Source organism: Pongo pygmaeus, chromosome 6 (genome assembly GCF_028885625.2).
Source record: "Pongo pygmaeus isolate AG05252 chromosome 6, NHGRI_mPonPyg2-v2.0_pri, whole genome shotgun sequence".
Classification (NCBI taxonomy): domain Eukaryota; kingdom Metazoa; phylum Chordata; class Mammalia; order Primates; family Hominidae; genus Pongo; species Pongo pygmaeus.
Window position 1 is genome coordinate 4142140 of NC_072379.2, and position 19752 is coordinate 4161891.

At 48.9% G+C, this 19752-nt stretch overlaps 1 protein-coding gene across 4 annotated transcripts in view; it reads left to right on the top strand.

Annotated features, from left to right (window-relative positions):
- The window catches only part of SDK1 (sidekick cell adhesion molecule 1), a 989261-nt gene that overhangs the window by 785003 nt on the left and 184506 nt on the right, over positions 1-19752 (top strand). For all 4 annotated transcript variants that reach the window (XM_063667220.1, XM_063667221.1, XM_054494717.2 and 1 more), the window contains exons 20-22: positions 2731-2829; positions 11836-12027; positions 14303-14424. In XM_063667220.1, the coding sequence (XP_063523290.1) occupies positions 2731-2829; positions 11836-12027; positions 14303-14424 (413 nt within the window). The remainder of the gene's footprint in view (positions 1-2730; positions 2830-11835; positions 12028-14302; positions 14425-19752) is intronic.

The following is a 19752-nucleotide window of genomic DNA, read 5'->3' on the forward strand; positions in this document are numbered from 1 at the left end:
CACATAGAAATGATAAATACTCCAGGCGATAGGCACTCTGAACACCCTAACTTGGTCGTTACACAGTCAGTGCCTGTAACAAAATGTCACCTGTACCATACAAATGTGTACAAGTACTATGTATCAATAAAAAAGAAAGTAAAGAAAGCTTCAGACGCGGGTGCTGGAGAAATGGCCTCCTTTTCTCTCTAGCTGATGGTGCTGTAGTTAGTTCCACACCCAGCAGGACATCTTTCCCAGAGCTCCAAGGAAATGAGAAGTTGTTGGGAGAGGGTAGCAGTATAAATTTTAAGCTGAGACGTCGCCAGCTGATTCCAGCAGAGCTAGAGGACAGCATCTTTGGGCAGGAATTCAGGAAGCAGAAACACTGAGAATATAAAAGGAGCAAAAAGCTTTCTTTCCTTCTCCATCGATTGAAAAAAAGAACAAGTCAGTGCAAAAATCTGTCAGAATGTCTTTCTGGAGGCTCACAATTGTGAGAGGATGAGATGGTCTTGACAGCCATTCTATTTTACCATCTTCCACCCTAGAAAAGCGAAATTTGTCAGAGCATTTGAGCTTATCCGTGAAAAGTCTTTTCAAAGTTTCACCCAGATGAGTGGTTGGTTTTTTTTTTTTTTTTTGAGGCTGTTACCATTTTTAAAAAATTACAACTTGTGTTAGAAGGCTTTGTCCAAGTACCAAATGAATGCTCGGTATGGAATTCACCCTAAAAATCTAATGTTTGTGCAAGTGAGGCTGGCAGTAACCAGAACAGGGACTTTGCAGGGGTGAGACTTCTCTGTAGGAATCCTGGATACTCTTTCAGGACAACTGACACCCTTGACTTCATGCTCTCCTATTTTAAGCTGAAAGACTTGCATTTTTTATTACTAAAAAGATTTGAAGGTGGCGCCATCCAGCGAGTTCACTAGGGGAGTCTTGTGGCACGGAGCTTTCAGTAGGAACCAATGTTCCCTGCCTGGCGTGGAGGGTGTACTCAACTGATACGTACAGAAGCGGATGGATGTCTCATCTCTTCTCCATTATTCTCTTCCTCCCTTTTCCCCAGTTCTGCCTTCGAACTACCCTTTCCTTCTGCCCTTTTCTCCTCCCTGCCTTTGTCACTTATGTTTGTCCTGAACAGGTATCTGGAGGGGTCAGCATGGGGGCATTGTCAGAGAGGAGGTAGGGCTCTCAATGGCAGGTAGGGAAGCAGAGCCAACCCGGGCAGCTGTGTTTGTGTTTGCTGCTGAGAGCAATGGACGGAGGGGCACTTTCAGGCACCGCACAGGTGCCTGTGGTGCCTGGCTTAGGGAATGGGAGTGCACTGTCTCTCTTCCCCTCATACTTCCCTCCATTTGATCGTAAGACGCCAGCCTCCCCAAAAGCATTTCCGTTTCCATCTGCTCCTCATGCCCTGCACAGCAGCTATGGCTATAGAGAGACCATGGCAGGCACATGACAGGGCTTGGGAGTAATGACATCCGGGAGAACATCACCATCACGACATCCACATATCTCCTCCAGATAGCCAGGCATCCTCTCCTCCCTCCCCATCACCACACAGTGCGGGCTGGCCCTGATGGGACCGATGGGACCTGCAATGGGAGCACTAAAAGGCTCTAAACCTGGGTAAGCTGGTGCAAGAGATGTGGGTCAGAACTGCCAAATGTCCCTGCTGTCCGGCCAGCAGCGACTTGCTGTGGGCCCTGCTGTCCCTGAGTCTCAGGCAGGTGGTCCATCTGCATGTGGGGCGGAGCTCTGCACCTGTGGCCGCACATCCTCAAGCAGTTTGCTTTGCTGAGCTGCACCTTCATCTTGGATTTTTAACTCATGTTTTACACTCTCGGGTCTTTTCTCTGGGGTGGCATCCTCTGATCCTAGGAATGAGTTTATGTTCTGATGAGAGGTTCATCATCATGACAGCGGCTGATCATCATGGAACATTTTCATGGTGCCTGGGACATCCTCGTGTTTTCATGTTTTTTTACATTTTATTCTCATAATTGTCTCGCTGAGTTATTTTTATTTTCCCCGTTTCACACATTAACAGACTAAGGTGTTGAGAGTGTAATTGCATAGGCAGCAAGTAGCTCAGCCAGGTCTGACACCCAGCTTGGACGCCAGCGTTCAAGCGTAACTCTGCGGCTCTGCCTGCCCATGTTAGCAAGGGGGCCGCAGGGCACAGAAGCTCCTGGGAAAGGAATTTGTTTTTGCTGGGACTTTCTCAGGCCACTGCCTCGCCCCTCTGGAATCCTTCAGGATACCAAGTGGGGTTGGAGCCTGGAGTTCTGGACCAGGTTGGCAGGCGAGCCTGCCCTTGGGCCCAGGGCCCTTTTCTGGTTTGCACAAGGTTCCAAATGGCCCCCACACAAGCCAGACATGGGGCTGCATGCACCATGGAGGAACTGAGAGGAGGCAGTTGCTCTTGAGGATCCAGCTAGACTGATTGTTCTAATCAGATTAGATCAAGGAGAAAGACAGAGAATGGTTTGTGAATAAATCTCCTGCCGCCAGTAGCTTCAGTGCCCTGTGTGGCTGGGATGAAGCTGGAGAAAATAATGTATGTGATGATAGCCAGGATGCCTTGAATGCCCTCCTTCCTTCTGCATTCCACTGACGTCTCCTGCAGGGTTTTCCAGCCCCAGCTCACCACTTTCCTTCCATAGTTAGAACCTTCCCCACGCATCTGATCAAAAGAAAATTTGGGTTATTGTGTTAACAGATGACTTTGCTTTTAATTGGTAGAACCGGGAGCTGTGGGACATCTGAGTTTCACGGAGATTCTGGACACATCTCTCAAGGTCAGCTGGCAGGAGCCCCTGGAGAAAAATGGCATCATTACTGGTAAGTAGGCCTGTCCTTCAAAAAAGGAAAAGATAAGTTTGTCCTCACAAAAAGAAGTGGCTGTCACTTCAAACCAAACTGCTGACAGCATGGACCCGTGCCCATGGCCTTCTTGAGAGGAACTGAAGTGTCTTCCTGGCCGTGTGGCAGAGTCCCGGCACTGGGACTGCCCAGTGAGAGCCAGCCTGGTCTGGGGGCCTTTCACTCTGTGGGCAGCAGCCGTAGTTTGAGATCTATTCTCGCGTGATCTTACCAGGCGTCCAGAGTCTCTGACTAATGAGAGTCAGTCATGTTATGACACATTTGTTCACATGTGTGTGTCTCGCTTAATTCTCATAGCAGCATGGTAAGGTCAATATCGATATTATGACCATTTTACAGATGGGGAAACTGAGGCCCCGAGAGGGTGGGTGACCTTTCCTTCATTCAGCAGACGACACTGAGCGCTCCTGTGTGCAGCCAGCCTTCTCAGACACAGCCAGGCGGCGTGACTATGAGGCTTACGTGCCTGTGTCTCAGCCCTCGTCCCACAGCTGTGAGCCGCAAGGATGAGATCTGGGTCTTCTGACTCCAGATCCCATGTTCTGTCCCCTCCCCACCCTGCCCTCCAGTGAGAGCCCTGAGAAGACTGTGAGGCAGGTACTTCAGAGGAGGTTCTGAGCTGTACGAGGGGTGGGGGCTGAGTCTTAGAGGCCCCTGGGCAGTAAAATCTCTCTCCTGGTTTGAGGGGTCTCTGTGGGAGACAGCTCACCTTTTTTGGGGTTTTTAATGATTTTATTTATTTATTTATTCATGAGACAGAGTCTCGCTCTGTTGCCCAGGCTGGAGTGTAGTGGTATGATCTCAGCTCACTGCAACCTCTGCCTCCCGGGTTCAAGCAGTTTTCCTGCCTCAGCCTCCTGAGTAGCTGGGATTACAGGCATGCGCCACCGTACCTGGCTAATTTTTGTATTTTTTTGCCATGTCGGCCAGGCTGGTCTGGAACTCCTGACCTCAAGTGATCCACCTGCCTCAGCCTCCCAAAGTGCTGGGATTACTGGCGTGAGCCACTGCACCAGGCCAAATTTTTATAATGTCTCCGAAAAACCTTTTGGGTTAAAGCTTGATTTAAATCTTAGTTCAAAAAAAAAATCTTGGTTTGACAAAAGCAGCACAGGCTCTGGCCTCAGATGAGGTTGGGCAGGGCCTCCTGTTCTACTATTTTAGTCACTCTAAGAGCCCCAGCAGACCTCTGGGGTCCTCAGTTTCAACTGAGGGGCTGTCAGGAGGACGAGTTGAGAGAAGTTGTGTCAGGGGCTGCCCACTGCCTGGCCCAGAACAGCTCAGCCTCCAACAGACTTTTTTTTTTTTTCTTTCTAAACATAACCGAAGATTTCTAGCAAGCCACTTAATCTTCTTCTCTGTCAGCCATATATAGGACACTTCTAGGTCAGCCCTCTCTGGGAGCTTTGCCTGTGGCATCTCGCTTCCCGGCAGGGGCTCCTGCGTGGGTATTTTGCAGCCGCACCCCGAGGTTGAGTGAGTTGCCCATCCTGACACGAGCAGTCAGTTCGGAGCTGAGCTGCATCTCCGCTCCGTGGTGGCAGCGTTCTCAGCTGCCTGCGGGAGCCGTGAAATTCAAGTGCCTGATTGTTCTGTGAAGCAAGCTCATGGTGTCTGGGTGTGTCCTAGAAGCCTGTGCTGGGACTGTGCTGCCCAGAGACCAAGAGCCTCAGGTGGTCTGTCCCTGCTGCCGGGCCGCAGGGTTGGGGGCCGTTTCTTCTCTGCACTGGCGTCCCGGATGACAGCGGCAATGATGACCCTGGCAGCTTCCCCTGTGCTTGGCACCTTAGCCTTGCAGGATCTTGTTTTGCTTTCTCAGCAACCACACAAGGGGTGTCTTATAACCCAGGCCTGGCGATGACAAGGCTGAGGTTTAGGGTGGTGACGTCCCACCATCACAGCCCATGGGCATGTGCGTGTTCTCTCCTATGCAGTGTTGATGTGCCGGGGGTGAGGTTTGAACCATGCTCTGAACCCTACAGCATGGAATGCTCACTTTCCCCATCCACAGTCTTCTTAGCATCTCCATAATTTCTCAAAGCACCCCAAGGCCACAGAAATGCCTGACGGTTCTGTTTATTAAGTAGTTAGTTCCAAACAACTGAAGTGTTAATATGCTAACAATTATAATTGCCATTTAAAAAATACTACACAGTAGTTGAAAGAAATAATACTTGCATTTCTTTTTTCAGTGACCACAGTTAGTTCCTAATGGGATGTCTGCACCCGCCTGGCACTGCCCAGCTTCTCAGACCTTGGGACCAGATGGTCCCTCATCACCCTCATTTCCCGGTTCCTGTTGGTTTCCAGGCGGTACTTGTTTCCTTATCGCAACATCCACCAAAAACTCTGCTTTGCAAAGACAGGATATATCCAAGGACTCGTGGCATGCTCTGACCCGGAAATGGAGACACCTCCAGCTGGAGGCTCACATGTGTCCCACTGGCATTGAGTGTCTTGTGCTTCCCTGCAGTGCTCCTGGGAGGTCACTGCAGCATCCCAGGTGCCCTGGGGCACAGTGGGAGACTGTGTTCCTACAGTGACTTCTTTCTACACAGAACTCCAGCTACATAGCAAACCCGGTGCCAACCCCACCGCTACTAATCAGTAGAATCTCCTGTAATCATCTGTGCCAACCAGATCCCCTGATAGAGCGGTGTGCCCACAGCCCATACACAAGGTCACCTTGGAGCCAGTGCCACCTCTCCACTTTTTTTTTTTTTTTTTTTGAGATGGAGTCTCGCTCTGCAGCCCAGATTGGAGTACAGTGGCATGATCTCAGCTCACTGCAACCTCTGCCTCCTGGGTTCAAGCAATTATCCTGCCTCAGCCTCCCGAGTAGTTGTAACTACAGGCGTGTGCCACCACGCCTGGCTGATTTTTTGTATTTTTAGTAGAGACGGGGTTTCACCATGTTAGCCAGGATGGTCTCGATCTCCTGACCTTGTGATCCACCCACTTTGGCCTCCCAAAGTGCGGTGTGCCTCTTATAAGCATATAGCTGAACTTTGTGGGTTTTTTTATTTTTTGTTTATTTATTTTTTGCAATGGAGCCTGTCTCTGTCGCCCAGGTTGGAGTGCAGTGGTGTGATCTCGGCTCACTGCAACATCCGCCTCCTGGTTCAAATGATTCTCCTGCCTTAGCCTCCCAAGTAGCTGGGATTACAGGCGTGTGCCACCACACCTGGCTAATTTTTGTATTTTTAGTAGAGACAGGGTTTTACCATATTGGTAAGGCTGGTCTCGAACTCCTGACCTCAGGTGATCCACCCACTTCGGCCTCCCAAAGTGCTGGGATTACAGGCGTGAGCCACCACGCCTGGCCTCACTTTAACTTGTAAAAAAAGTAAATTTATGAATCTGGCTCTGCCTTCCAGAAGCTTATCGTTTGAAGTGCCCACTTTAAACAGTGTGAAAACTCCAGGAATGGGGGAAAGTCACTACTAGAATTGGACACAATCTGTTATACATTCTGAAGTCGTGTAGTAATCACAAGGGCTGAGTGTGTACAATTAAAAGGGCCTCCTGTTGCCTGGAGTTGAAGGAATTAAGCAAAGGCAGGGGGAACTGAGCAGGGGAGGCCACTATGGACTGCAGGAACCTAGTTTAATCTTGCTTTAAACTACCTTCAAAGGAAGGAAAAACAAACTAGTGGGAGGAAGGATTTTTAAAAGCTGAGCAGGAGGCTACCGTTCGGAAGAAGAAGACTTTCCAGTTCAGACCCTTCAGGGACCAATTCAGTGGCTGGAATTAGAGCTGTGCTTAGCACTGATCGCAGAAACAGGGCTGCCCGGGTAGGAAAGAAAGAATTCCCATCTGCCCAGTTGCCTTTCAGGTCCGCAGTCAGCCATGTTTTGGAAATCTGGCAGAGACTCCTTGGTAGACATGTCTACACAGAAGGAATTCCCTTTTTACAGATACACACGTTAGCCCCTGCCCTGCCCTTTGTGAACACAGCACACACTTCTTTCCTGTTTAAAGCCAAAAGAAAAAAATCCATGGGCATAATAATTCACGTTGAACCATTTCACGGCTAAGCGGTGGTTGCCAATACTTCCAATTTATGATCGTCTGTTTCACCAGCTAATGGGGCTTCATGAACTCATTTTCGTGTTTTATTTAAACAAATATTTGTAGTTACAAGCAGCAGTCTATTGTTTATGGTGGAGCTTGACTTCGAAGCTTGAGCTTTCCTGGGCTGGGTGTAGCTGGAGGCCTGGGTTTGGAGGTACTTGTGCTGTGGGGGGGGGGCAGCAAAGTTCCAGTGCGAGCACCAGGCAGACTCTCTGCAGTTTCCTCTCGGCGGCCACATTGTCCCCTTCTGTGTGTGGCCTGTGTGTTTTCCCTTCCTGCTCACTGTAATGTGCACCTTGTGTCACCAGAAGCTGCAGTGGATGCCTGCAGCTCTTTGGAGGAGAAGGTCCTAGGGGAGGTGAGATTGGATGTTATCACCTCACTAGCCCAGCAACACCGTGTACCCCTAGTGATGCTTGCATCAGGGGAGTTCCCCCCATCACCCACCAAATAGACATAGTTTTCCAGTGGAACTTGCCGGCAGCACCGTGAAATTCTATTCTGCGCTGAAGGCAGAGTGTTTCATTGAGGAGAGCAAAAGAAAAACTGCTTTCGTGGGCAAACCTGGCTGCTGGTTTCTGGAAGTGTTGCTGTGGCACCACCATGCTCTTGAAGGCTTCCTGCAAAGGCTGCACCTGCTATTAAAGGTGGCTGCAGGAGCCCAGGATGACTGACGGCTTGGGTCTGGGCTCGGCACTGCTTTACGGGCCAGAGGCGCTGTTGGAAATGGAGGTTTATTAGCCCTGGTCTGTGGTGAGCACCCCCAGCCTCCATTTTAATTCGAGGCCTGGAATGAGTGGGAAGCATGGAGCAGGGGGCTGCTACACCCGCCCGAGTAAATTGCCCATTGCACGCTCATTGTAAATTTCAGCGTCCTCCACTCTACCTCCGTAAACTCTGATTTATGAGGGCCAGGATGCAGACAGACAGTTTGTGATTGGATACACTGCTCTCTTCCAGAGAATTTACTTCAGATCAACAGAAAATTATTTCTGAAGCCCCTCTGACCATTAGTCTCAGTTAGGCAGCCATTGGGAGCAGGTAGGTTGCCAAGCGGGAGGTACCCCCGCTCCTGGCGCCTCTCTCCTCTCTCCTCTGGGAGCTGGAAGCACAGGATGCATCCCCTGGCCAGCACTGCCCGAGCCCTCCACGCACCTCCCCCAAAAGCTGTCGTTTGTAAATTAGGGGACGTCTTTCCCACCTCACACCCACTGCTCTGTCTGTGCTCACGGGCATCACATGTCTCGGGCCTGCGCCGTCTCTGCTGGTGTTTCTCTGCACATCAGCCTCTCTAGCTGTCTGTTTGGTTTTTGTTTGTATCCATAACCATTTGAGCACACTATATTATCAATGTTGATCCTAATAAATCTTAGCAACGCTGCCCTTCCTGAAGACGCTGGAATTGCCGTGTTTCAGCTCTAGGTCGACATGACGAACACGACGCTGTGTTTCAGTAAATTCTGATGAAGAACAGCTTTTAAACAAATAAAATTTTCTGGCAGACAAGTTGTAATATTAAAGGCTGCTCTTCCCGTAGGTTCAGAGTAGACCCCGAGGATCAAATTATTTAGCAATTGATCAGGCATGACCCACCAAGGTCAGGGATGTCTTTCGGTTCCCTCGCACACGTCCGGAGGAGGTGCTGGAGGAGGAGGCGCTTTGTCTCATCCACTGTGAGAAACAAACTCACCCGTCCAAACCCAAAGAATGGACTCAGAGAACCGGAGAACAGCGAAAGTGAGACTTTTAATGACGGTCTTGCAAGATCAGGTGTCTGATGGGCAGGCACACTCAGCACGGTCACAACAAGCGATTTATCCCTTAGTGCTCAGGCCCCTCTTCCAGTTCCTCATAGGCTGAGCACTGTGGGGCGGGGGGATCACAGTCTTCCCGGACGTCGCCTGTTGGTTGTTGGGCAGGGGCTGTAGGTGTTTTTTTAGGGTTGTCCTGTTGCATTTTGTTGCAGCCCACAATGCATTGCAATCCTAGTCAGCTCAGGGGGTCTTCGGGTATTTGACTTATGACCTAAGTAGCTGGGCAGGCTGATGAGAACAGACGAAACAAGCTATTGTGCAGGAGAGTAAACTTTCATCTTAGACTAAACTTCTTTGGTTGGGGTGGGGACAACTAAGGGGTGGGGGGAGGCTGACAAGCAGGCATTGGCGATCAAAGCAGGGGCTTAGTATATCCTGTTTCTTCTGTAGTTTGCTGACCTAAGCTGATTCAAGGTACTTTGTCTTGGAAATGGACAATGTATCCATTATTTCCTTCATCCACTGAGGGCTGTCTGGGGTTCCAGCAAGTCCACGAAGCTTTCTGTGGCTTAATTTCTTCCTTTGTGAAATAGGATAACAATGGCTCCAATTTCAAAGGTGTGTTGTGAGGGTTACATGAATGAATGGGGCAGGCTAGATGTCTTAGAAGTCAGGGTGGGCAGATGAGGGAAATGCTAAGATGTAAAGCGAGGGCAGGGCCTGGGCTGGGCGTGGTGGCTGACGGCTGTAATCCTAGCATTTTGGGAGGCCGTGGTGGGAGGATCACTTGCTACCAGGAGTTTGAGACCAGCCTGGGCAACATAGTGAGACCCTCATCTCTACAAAAAATTTTAAAAACTGGCCAGGCATGGTGGCACGTGCCTATAGTACCAGCTACTTGAGAGACTGAGGTGGGAGGATCGCTTGAGTTGAGTGGTTCAAGGCTGCAGTGAGCCGTGATCACCCCACAGCACTCCAGCCTGGGCAACAGAGCAAGACTTACTGAGAAAGTAAAAAAAAAAAAGTCTTTCTCTCTCTCTCTCTCTCTTTCTCTCTCTCTCTCTCTCTCTCTATATATATATATTTTTTTAATTTAGGAAGGAAATAGGAGAAGGCAATGATGAGTGGTTGGCCTGGGTAGTCAGCCTTTTCCCCTCTCCCTGGGAGGAGGGAAAGGAGACCAGGACCTGAGAAGCAGCCAGCCGCCTTTGATGAAGACACCACAGAGGATGGTTTAGTGACCTTCCTGGGCCCAGGCAGAGACCTCAAAGGCAGGCAGGCAGCACCACTTGGTGACAGCTCACAGGATGGCAGGTGCTCCAAGTGCTCTGGAGGCACCCAGCAGCCAGGCCGCCCCTCTGGTGGCCCTTGTTCCTTGGAGCTCCCCACTGCGTCAGCCCACACGGGAGTTCCGGCAGCCCGCACACAGAAGCTGCCAGGCTGTACGGGGCCTGTGGCACGGCCAGAGGGAGCGGGTTCCGACATTAAATGTTTTTCAAAATATAAAGTCTCAAGATGCTGTCCTCTAAATTCTTGTTTACCTGCAAATGCAACTCCTAGCTTTATTTATTGCTTTCATAAGAATGAGGAGAAAGTTTCAGGTGCATCCTAGAGCTTCTATATCCCTGAGATTATTGACTAGAAATAGGGAAGAGCAAGCGTTTTCAGCTGTTTTCTTTTGCCTGTGGACCTATGAGCTCTTTCCACCATTGTCTCCCTCTTTAAAAGACACTTTTAAGTGTTCTCTGATCATATAAACTCCCCTCCACGGGGGTTGATTGGTTCAGGAGCTAGTTGGGTCTTTTTTCTCCCTTTTTTTTTTTTTTTTTTTTTTAAGACAAAGTCTCTCTCTGTCACCCAGGCTGGAGTGCAGTGGCGCAATCTCGGCTCACTGCAACCTCTGCCTCCCGGGTTCGAGTGATTCTCGTGCCTCAGCCTTCCGAGTAGCTAGGATTACAGGCGTCTGCCACCATGCATGGCTAAGTTTTGTATTTTAGTAGAGACGGGGTTTCACATATTGGCCAGGCTGGTCTCCAACTCCTGACCTCAGGTGATCCACCCGCCTTGGCCTCCCCAAGTGCTGGGATTACAGGTGTGAGCCACCGTGCCCCGCAGGTCTTTTTTCTCTAAGCCCCAAGTCACAGTGGAATCCCAGGTTGAATAAATTTTCACTGTGAGGCCCCACTGGCCTGAAGCGAGTATAGGGGAAAATCAAATTTATTAGAAAACAGGATCTTTGAAAAGGGGAGAGAGAGCTAGAAGCAAAACTCACATACTCAGGTGAAAAGAAACTTCCAGGCAAAGCACTTTGCAAAACAGAAGAGTGATCTATCTGTCATTTTGTAAAGGAAAAGTAGAAGTGTTTCCATGAATTAGTTGCAACCGAAGAGCAAGCCATTGATTTAAGGTACAAAAAATATCAGCTTCCAAAAATGAAATGATTGGCCAGGTACAGTGGCTGTAATCCCAACACTGAGGGAGGCCGAGGAGGGAGGATCTCTTGAGCCTAGGAGTTCCAGACCAGCCTGGGCAACAGGGGGAAACCCCATCTCTACAAAAAAATACAAAAAATTAGCCACGCATGGTGGTTCATGCCTGTGGTCCCGGCTACTCAGGAGGCTGAGGTGGGAGGATGGATTCAGCCCAGGAAGTTGAGGCTGCAGTAAGCTATGATTACACCATTGCACTTCAGCCTGGGCAACAGACTCAAAAATAAATAGATACATACATACATACGTATATACATAACATTTTTTAGTGGAATTACTGGTGAAATGCATTCATAATTTGACAAGAGAAGGTTGAATTGAGCACAGCAGGCTGGGAGCCGTCGTCATGTTTCAGTTCACGCACCTGGTGCTGAGGTTACCAGAGCATCCGATAGGCCCTGTCCTTGTGAAACTCACCCTGGTAGGGAGGGATGGTCCCCTGTGGTGGGACCATCACTCCTGTAAGCAGGTTTATGAGATCACAATGGGCGCACAGAGGAAGGAGCCTTGACCTTCCTCTGGATGCGCCTTCAGCACATCCAGCCAAGCTCTCCATAGCTCTAAGCCTGCAACAATGGTGCTGTGGAATCCAGGTGAGCCCTTGGCCTTCAGGAGACCAACGCTGGTCTGGTCCTGTTGCTTTCTAGGCTATCAGATCTCTTGGGAGGTGTACGGCAGGAACGACTCTCATCTCACACACACCCTGAACAGCACGACGCACGAGTACAAGATCCAAGGCCTCTCATCTCTCACCACCTACACCATCGACGTGGCCGCTGTGACCGCCATGGGCGCTGGCCTGGTGACTTCATCCACCATTTCTTCTGGAGTGCCCCCAGGTCAGTAGAGTCGTGTGCGATCCTCCTGCTGTCACCTTTCTCTTGGAGATTCCTGAGGCTAGAAGTTGATTGGCACTTTTGTGTGGAAGCCACTGAGTGCCTTGAAAAGGAGTAGTGGCCTCCTGCCAAGATGCTGGAGGGTAAATGGGTGTTGACCCCACTTCACCCTCATTCTCCAGAGCATTCCACCACGGCCTCACATCCCTTCTGTCTTCTCCTCCTGCTTTGGCCTCAGCCAGTTCACAGAGCACACGTTGAAAGTGTTTAAAGTCAGTTCCCAATGCATATCTAAAATGCCATGAATACTTTCAAAACAGTAGCAATGATTGTATTTGTCCATTTTCATGCTGCTGATAAAGACATACCCGAGACTGGGCCATTTACAAAAGAAGGAGGTTTAATGGACTTACAGTTCCGTATGGTTGGGGAGGCCTCACAATCATGGTGGAAGGCAAGGAGGAGCAAGTCATGTCTTACATGGATGGCAGCAGGCAAACAGAGAGCCCGTGCAGGGAAACTCCTGGTTTTAAAACCCATAGATTTTGTGAGACTTATTCACTATCATGAGAACAGCACAGGAAAGACCTGCCCCCATGATTCAGTTACCTTCCACCAAGTTCCTCTCATGACACATGGGAATTGTGGGAGTTACAGTTCAAGATGAGATTTGAGTGGGGACACAGCCAAACCGTATCAACGATGATGGTGTGTGGTTTAATTGGGTAAAAATTGGTATATACAGCGACCAAGGTTAACACTGGAAGCACATCTGTGCAAGTTACCAGGGTTTTCCTGAGATGTCTTGGACATTGTTTATCCAGGGCAGGAAAATGGGTTAGCTGACCTCCGGAAGGCTGTCTTCCAGAAACACTGTGATCCACACTACGACTGGAGCCACAGAGTGGAGTGTTAGAGGGGAAACTGAGGCCTGGCTGCTTTGACCAAACCCCTGATAACCAGTGTCCAGGGAGGCACTGGAGTTCCCATTCCTTCATTGCCAAGGCTGAATGCTTGTAGCTGGAGGGGGGTCTTAAAGCCTTACCCACTCATCCTGGGTAGTGGCTGGAGGCAAATCAGATGGCAAGGACTGCTTTGGGGACGCCGTGTTCTGTTTACTGTGCTTGAAGTTTATTGCCATTAATGATTGAAGAACCATTTAAAAATCTGGAGAGCTGAGAAATAGAAAGGAAAGCGTCCACTTGTCCTTCTATTTAAACATTTTCTATTTCAAATTCATTAAAAACTAGATGTGGAAAGGACCCTTGAGATCCCACAGAACCTGCCCATGCTGATACTGAATTGATCACCAAAATAGTTTCATTGTCCCTGTGCAAGACCTGGTTTCAAACACCCCAAGCAACAGCAAATGAGGAAAGCATTCCTCAGAGATAGTGTGGTCTGAAAGCTGCACTAGCCTTGCATTTTTCTTTTGTTTTTCTTCCCCATTTTATCCCCTTATCTTTCTCTAGAGTATTTTGCATGGCACAGTAACATAAAATCTCTCACTTTGAACTCACAGTGCTACAATTCCGGGTGGGAGATGCTCTTTGGGGAGTGGCATCTGAAGGGTCTCTCATCTAGGAGTAGGCTTGAGCCACAGGCACCCTCAACGGGAGGCTCATTCAGAACCCACCTTCCACCTTATCCAGTTGCCCGAGCAACTGAATAGAGGCAGAGCAAGGAGAGTTCTGCATTTGCACAAGAATTTGGTCGTCTTGGAAACCAAATCCAAGAAGCCTTAGGCTCAAGACCTGATCCTGACCAGGTGTCATGCCATCTGGGAGCAGGCGATCCTGACCGGGTGTCACGCCACCTGGGAGCAACCCTGGGCCTGTGCACTCTTCCCTCCATCCCTCCGAGGCCGCGGTAATTATGAAAGGAAGTACGGGCCCGCTTGTTCTTTGTGTGGTTTGAGGAGCCAGGAAGAATTACATTCGTTCATCCTTTCCTCATTCAGCCAGCATCTGTTAATTACCTACGAAGTACAGAGATGCGTAAGACATGACGCATGCCTGCAGAGTTTCTCATCAGGGAGGCCATGCTAGCAGTGTGTCTCCTAAAGCCCACTGGGTCACCCTATTAAAGCAAAAACCATGCACTGATCATGTCCCTGGGGAAGATGTGCTGCTTCTCACCTTCATGCTTTTGAGAACAAATCCTTTTCTGGTATAGAATCATTTTGAAACTGTTTACTTTTGAAGCTGACACGTTTGATACCTTTCCTAAGCTGTGTCGCACTGTAAATCTCTCCCTTTCCTCCCTGGTTCCTCTCTAGACCTTCCTGGTGCGCCATCCAACCTGGTCATTTCCAACATCAGCCCTCGCTCCGCCACCCTTCAGTTCCGGCCAGGCTATGACGGGAAAACGTCCATCTCCAGGTGGATTGTCGAGGGGCAGGTATGTGTTTCGTTAGACCGGGAGCCAGCATTTCCGAAGAGCAGTGTTGGGGCCTGTGTGTGAGTGGTGCCTCTGCAGATGATGGCGTGGGGTGTAGGGGAGATGGGCATGCTTGGAGGGAGAGAACCAGGGGCTGTAGATAGCCCAGATACCAGGGCAGAATGTAGGAAGACAAAGAACAAGATGTCAGGCTGGGGTCCTACCAGGTGATAAGACAAGGATAAGAAGGGTTAAAATGAAAGTTGTGATTCAAAATAGGTACCCAAAATTGGATAGCGTCGTTGATTGAGTTTTTAAAAATTCTATATCACAATTAGCTACTAAATATACTAATAGGATTAATTGCTTGGTACAGCTTGTGTGTCATTAGCTATGCATTCATTCAACAATATTTTTAGAGACGATTGTTCTATCAGCAGGCACTATTCTGGGCACGGGGGCTATTGCAGTAGACAAAGTTGGCTGAGTTTCTGCTGTCGAGGAGAAAAGTGCTGTCTGGGAAAGAAAGACCTCCAGCTGTGGGAAAGCTGTTATATTTGAGGGACAGCGAGGAGGGCGGGTGCTGGAGTGAGGGGGGCGGTGGCTCTGGGGAGAGCTGGGGACGGGTTCCACAGGACCTGAGAGAGTGGACTCTGCCGAGAGAGTTCCGGTCCGACTCCAGCGGTGCAAGTGCTGGAGCACGCAGGGGTCCGGGACAGCGCCAGGCTTGAATAGGATCATGCTGGCATTGGCAAAGCCATGCAATCTGCCAGTTCCATGTTCCAATAAAAGCAGGAGGAAAAAGATAAAGGGCCAAATTATGATGAGTAGTAAAGTTTCAAAATAGTTATTATCTGTAGTAAAATCCTTGTGGTTTTCATGACTGTACTTGTGCTATACTGCAAGACGATCCACTCCTGGAAACTGGCTATAAATTAGGGAACAAATCCTATCTACCTCTTCAAAAGTTTCATTAAGCAAACATTTCTGAAAATCTAAGGAGGATCCTGAAGGCGCAAACCATCTGGATGGGACTGACCCACAAATGGGGCTGGAACAATCATTTACTTAGGAAAAATAGCAGTAGAGCCCTACCTCGCATCATCACACACCGGGGACTGTTGTGGGGAGGGGGGAGGGATAGCATTAGAAGATATACCTAATGCTAAATGATGAGTTAATGGGTGCAGCACACCAACATGGCACATGTATACATGTGTAACAAACCTGCATGTTGTGCACATGTACCCTAAAACTTAAAGTATAATAATAATGAAATTACAAAAAAAAATCAGTCCTCAGCAAATGAAGACAAATTGATGAAAGCAAACTTTAAAACGCTTAAGATTAAATATAGGAGAAGAATCATGAAGTCTCATGAAAACCAATTCTAGTATTAAAATCCATCCGCAGAAGTAGCCGGGCAATACTTTTAGGCCCGCAGAAGCACGCGCTGTGGTCTTTGGAGTCTGACGATGCCACGTAGCTGAGGCCAGGAGGCAGCACTCTCTGCAGGCTTTAGAATGTGGTGTTACGTTAGGGCTAGACAGGCCACAGCGACGGAAACGCCAGCGTCTTCAGGGCTCAACATACAAGAGCTCATTTGTGCATCCAGGCAGGCCTAGGAGTGGATGACGCTCCTTTTGCCCGTGTCCCGTCGCCCAGAACTTGGTCACGTGGCCCCGTGTCGCTGCAGGAGAGTCTGAGAGTGTTGCATTTCAGCTCATCCGAGAGGGAAAGACGTGGAGTGATGTGGGGACCCTCAGCACAGTTTCTCGGCCACAGCATCCTGGCTTTATGTCATACAACCTGTTTCTTTAATTTTTTTTTTTTTTGAGACAGAGGCTTGCTCTGTCGCCAAGCTGCAGTGCAGTGGCGCCATCTCGGCTCACTGCAAGCTCCGCCTCCCAGGTTCAGGCGATTCCCCTGCCTCAGCCTCACGAGTAGCTGGGGCTACAGGCACCCGCCACCCGCCGGCCTAATTTTTTGTATTTTAGTAGAGACGGGGTTTCACCATGTTAGCCAGAATGGTCTGGATCTCCTGACCTCGTGATCCACCCGCCTCGGCCTCCCAAAGCGCTGGGATTACAGGCATGAGCCACCGCGCCTGACCTCTAAAGAGATTTTACGTTTTTAATGTAAAACATCTTAAGTGTATGCAAAAGGAAGAATAGTAGAGTAAGCCCTCTTATACCCATCAGCAAAAGTCAATGATCCTCAAGATTTCGCCGCATCCATCCATCCCCGCTCTTTTGTTGGCGTATTTTGAAACATATTTCAGACCACGTGTCACTTCGCCCCTTCGTCACACGTGTGTCTCAAATACGTGTTCACATGCCACTATGGACGAATTTCAAAGGCATAATGTTTAGCAAAAGAAAAACCAGACCCCTGCTCGGAGCATATACTGTGTGATTCCATTTATAGAATGTTCCAAAACAGGAAGAAGTAATCTTCGGTGTTGGAATACGGGTTTTCCTGGGACCCTTGTGGTTACTTACCGTGGAGGTGACAGTGACTGGGAGGGGTCCACCTGAGGAGGGGGCGTCTGGAATGGCAGGAGTGCTGTCTTTTGATCTGTGTGCTTATTTTGTATATACACCAGTGGTCTGTGAGCTTGCCTGTGTGTCTTACTTCAGCGAAAACTTTGGCCAGGCGTGATGGCTCACACCTGTAATCCACACTTTAGGAGACCAAGGCAGGCAGATCACTTGAGGTTGGGAGTTCGAGGCCAGCCTGGCCAACATGTGAAACCCCATCTCTACTAAAAATACAAAAATTAGCCGGGCAGGGTGGCACACGTCTGTAATCCCAGCTACCTAGGAAGCTGAAGCAGGAGAATTGCTTGAACCTGGGAGGTGGAGGTTGCAGTGAGCCAAGATCATGCCACTGTACTCCAGCCTGGGCAACAGAGTGAGATTCTGGCTCAAAAAAAAAAAAAAGAAAAGAAATTTTTACATGAAAATATGAATATCTTTTCTCATGATACCGTTGTCACACCTGATAAAATTATTACTTTTTTGAGATAGAATCTCACTCTGTCACCCAGGCAGGAGTGAAGTGGTGTGATCTCAGCTCACTACAACCTCTGCCTCTCGGGTTCAAGCAATCCTCCTGTCTCAGCCTCCTGAGTAGCTAGGACCACAGGCATGTGCCACCACGCCAGCTAACTTTTTATATTTTTGGTAGAGACAGGGTTTTGCCGTGTTGCCCAGGCTTGTCTCGAACTCCTGAGTTCAAGCAATCTGTCAGCCTCGGCCTCCCAAAGTGCTGTGATTATAGGCATGAGCCACAGCACCTGGCAATTTGAACATTTTAATATCATCTAATAGTCAGTTCACACTCAGATTCCCCCAAATTTTCCAAAACACCTCTTTACGGTGGTTTTGATAAAAGTAGGATTCACGCAGGGTTCGCACTATTCATTTTGTTGTCATGTCTCTCAAATTGTTAAAAAAAAAATGTAAACAGCTTTATTGAGTTGCAATTGACATACAGGTTTAAACTGCGTATATTTAAGGTGGACAGTTTGACAGCTTTTGACTCAGCTACACATATACACACACCTGGGAAGCTGTGACCACAGTTGAGATAATGAACACGCTCCTCACCCTCAAAGGTGTCCTTGCAGCCCCCAGTATCCCTCCCTACCAACCCTCCCCATCCCTACAACCACTTGTCTGCTTCCTGTCACTATAGGTTACAGCTCTGTTAATCTAGTGGAATCCCCCACCCTTTCCCCCCATGCAGTTACCTCGTTGAGAAAACCCAGCCAGTCATCCCATGGGACGTCTGCATTGGAGATGCACCTGGTTACATCCTTGTGGGGCCACGTGACCTGTTCCTCTACCCCGTTTGCCCTGTAAACTGGAAGTTCATTGCAAAGAACTGGTAGATTCCATTTCCACTCCTCCGTCCCTCCTTCCCTCCTTCCCTCCCTCCTTCCTTTCCTCTCTTCGTCCCTCCCTTCTTTCCTTTCTGCCTCCCTCCTCCCTCCCTCCCTCCCTTCTCTCCTCCCTCCCTCCCTCCCTTCTCTCCTCCCTCCCTCCCTCCCTTCTCTCCTCCCTCCCTCCCTCCCTTCTTTACTTCCTCCCTCCTTTACTTCCTCCCTCCCTCCTTCCTCCCTCCCTTCTTTACTTCCTCTCTCCTCCCTCCCTTCTTTCCTCCCTCCTTTCCTCTCTCCCTCCCTTCCTTCCTTTCTTCCTCTCTCCCTTCCTCTCTCTCTCTCTCTGTCTCTCTCCCTCCCTCCCTAAGACTGCTTCCCCGTTACTGCAGCAGGTTGGAGGCACATAGGTCTAGTCGCCCCACTCAGGGATGCTAAGTTGGGTGGCAGAGCGTAGCAGCCTGATCCCTACCTTGTGAATTTCTCCATCAGCTTTTTATCTAATGGTCTCATCCATCCATGATCTTTGCCTGAATTAATTATGTTCTTAGGATATTCAAGATGATAATTTTATACTTCTATCAATCTTTCCTCATTTAGCTGTTGGAACTCTAAAAAGAAGCATCTCCGCTCATCCCTCAGACTATTTAGTTACTCCCAAATACAGGAAGGCAGAATAAATGCTTAATTCTTTTCCCTTAATTACCAATTTCTAGGGTGAGGAATTGGTCCCCTGGTTACTTCCAATGTTAAATAGATTTTTCTTTCTTTTTCTGTCTTGTGATCTCTTTTGCTGAGTATCATCATGAAAGCATAGGTTCTTACCTGTCCAGTCGGTTTCAGTCACCTGCAGTCATTATTCTTTTTGAACCTAGAATTGGCCTGTCTTTGGCCTAGGGATGCTTTCGTATCCTGGGGCTCCGGCATGAGGCTGCACTCTTTGATGACTTCCTGCCTCAAGCTGAGATGGAGCCGCACCTGCAGGGCCTTGGTTTCATGAGTGTCAAATGCTGTTTAAAGACGATAACCTGAGCACCAAGGTGCATGCTCATCGCTCCCAGCTGGTCCCTGCTTCGACACCTTCCCAGTAGACAGAACATATTTTCTGAAGCATCATGAGTTCATACTGACGTTTCCAGTGAAATTTCAGGTTACTGACCTTAAATGTATAATGTTATGTTATGTTATGTTATGTTATGTTATGTTATGTTATGTTATGTTATGTTACTTAAATGTATATTTTATTTTATTTTATTTATTTGTTTGTTTATTTGAGATGGAGTTTCACTCTTGTCACCCAGGCTGGAGTGCAATGGCACGATGTCACTGCCACCTCCGCCTCCTGGGCTCAAGTGATTCTCCTGTCTCAGCCTCCCGAGTAGCTGGGATTACAGGCGCCTGCCACCACGCCCGGCTATTTTTTATATTTTTAGTAGAGATGGGGTTTCACCATGTTGGACCAGGCT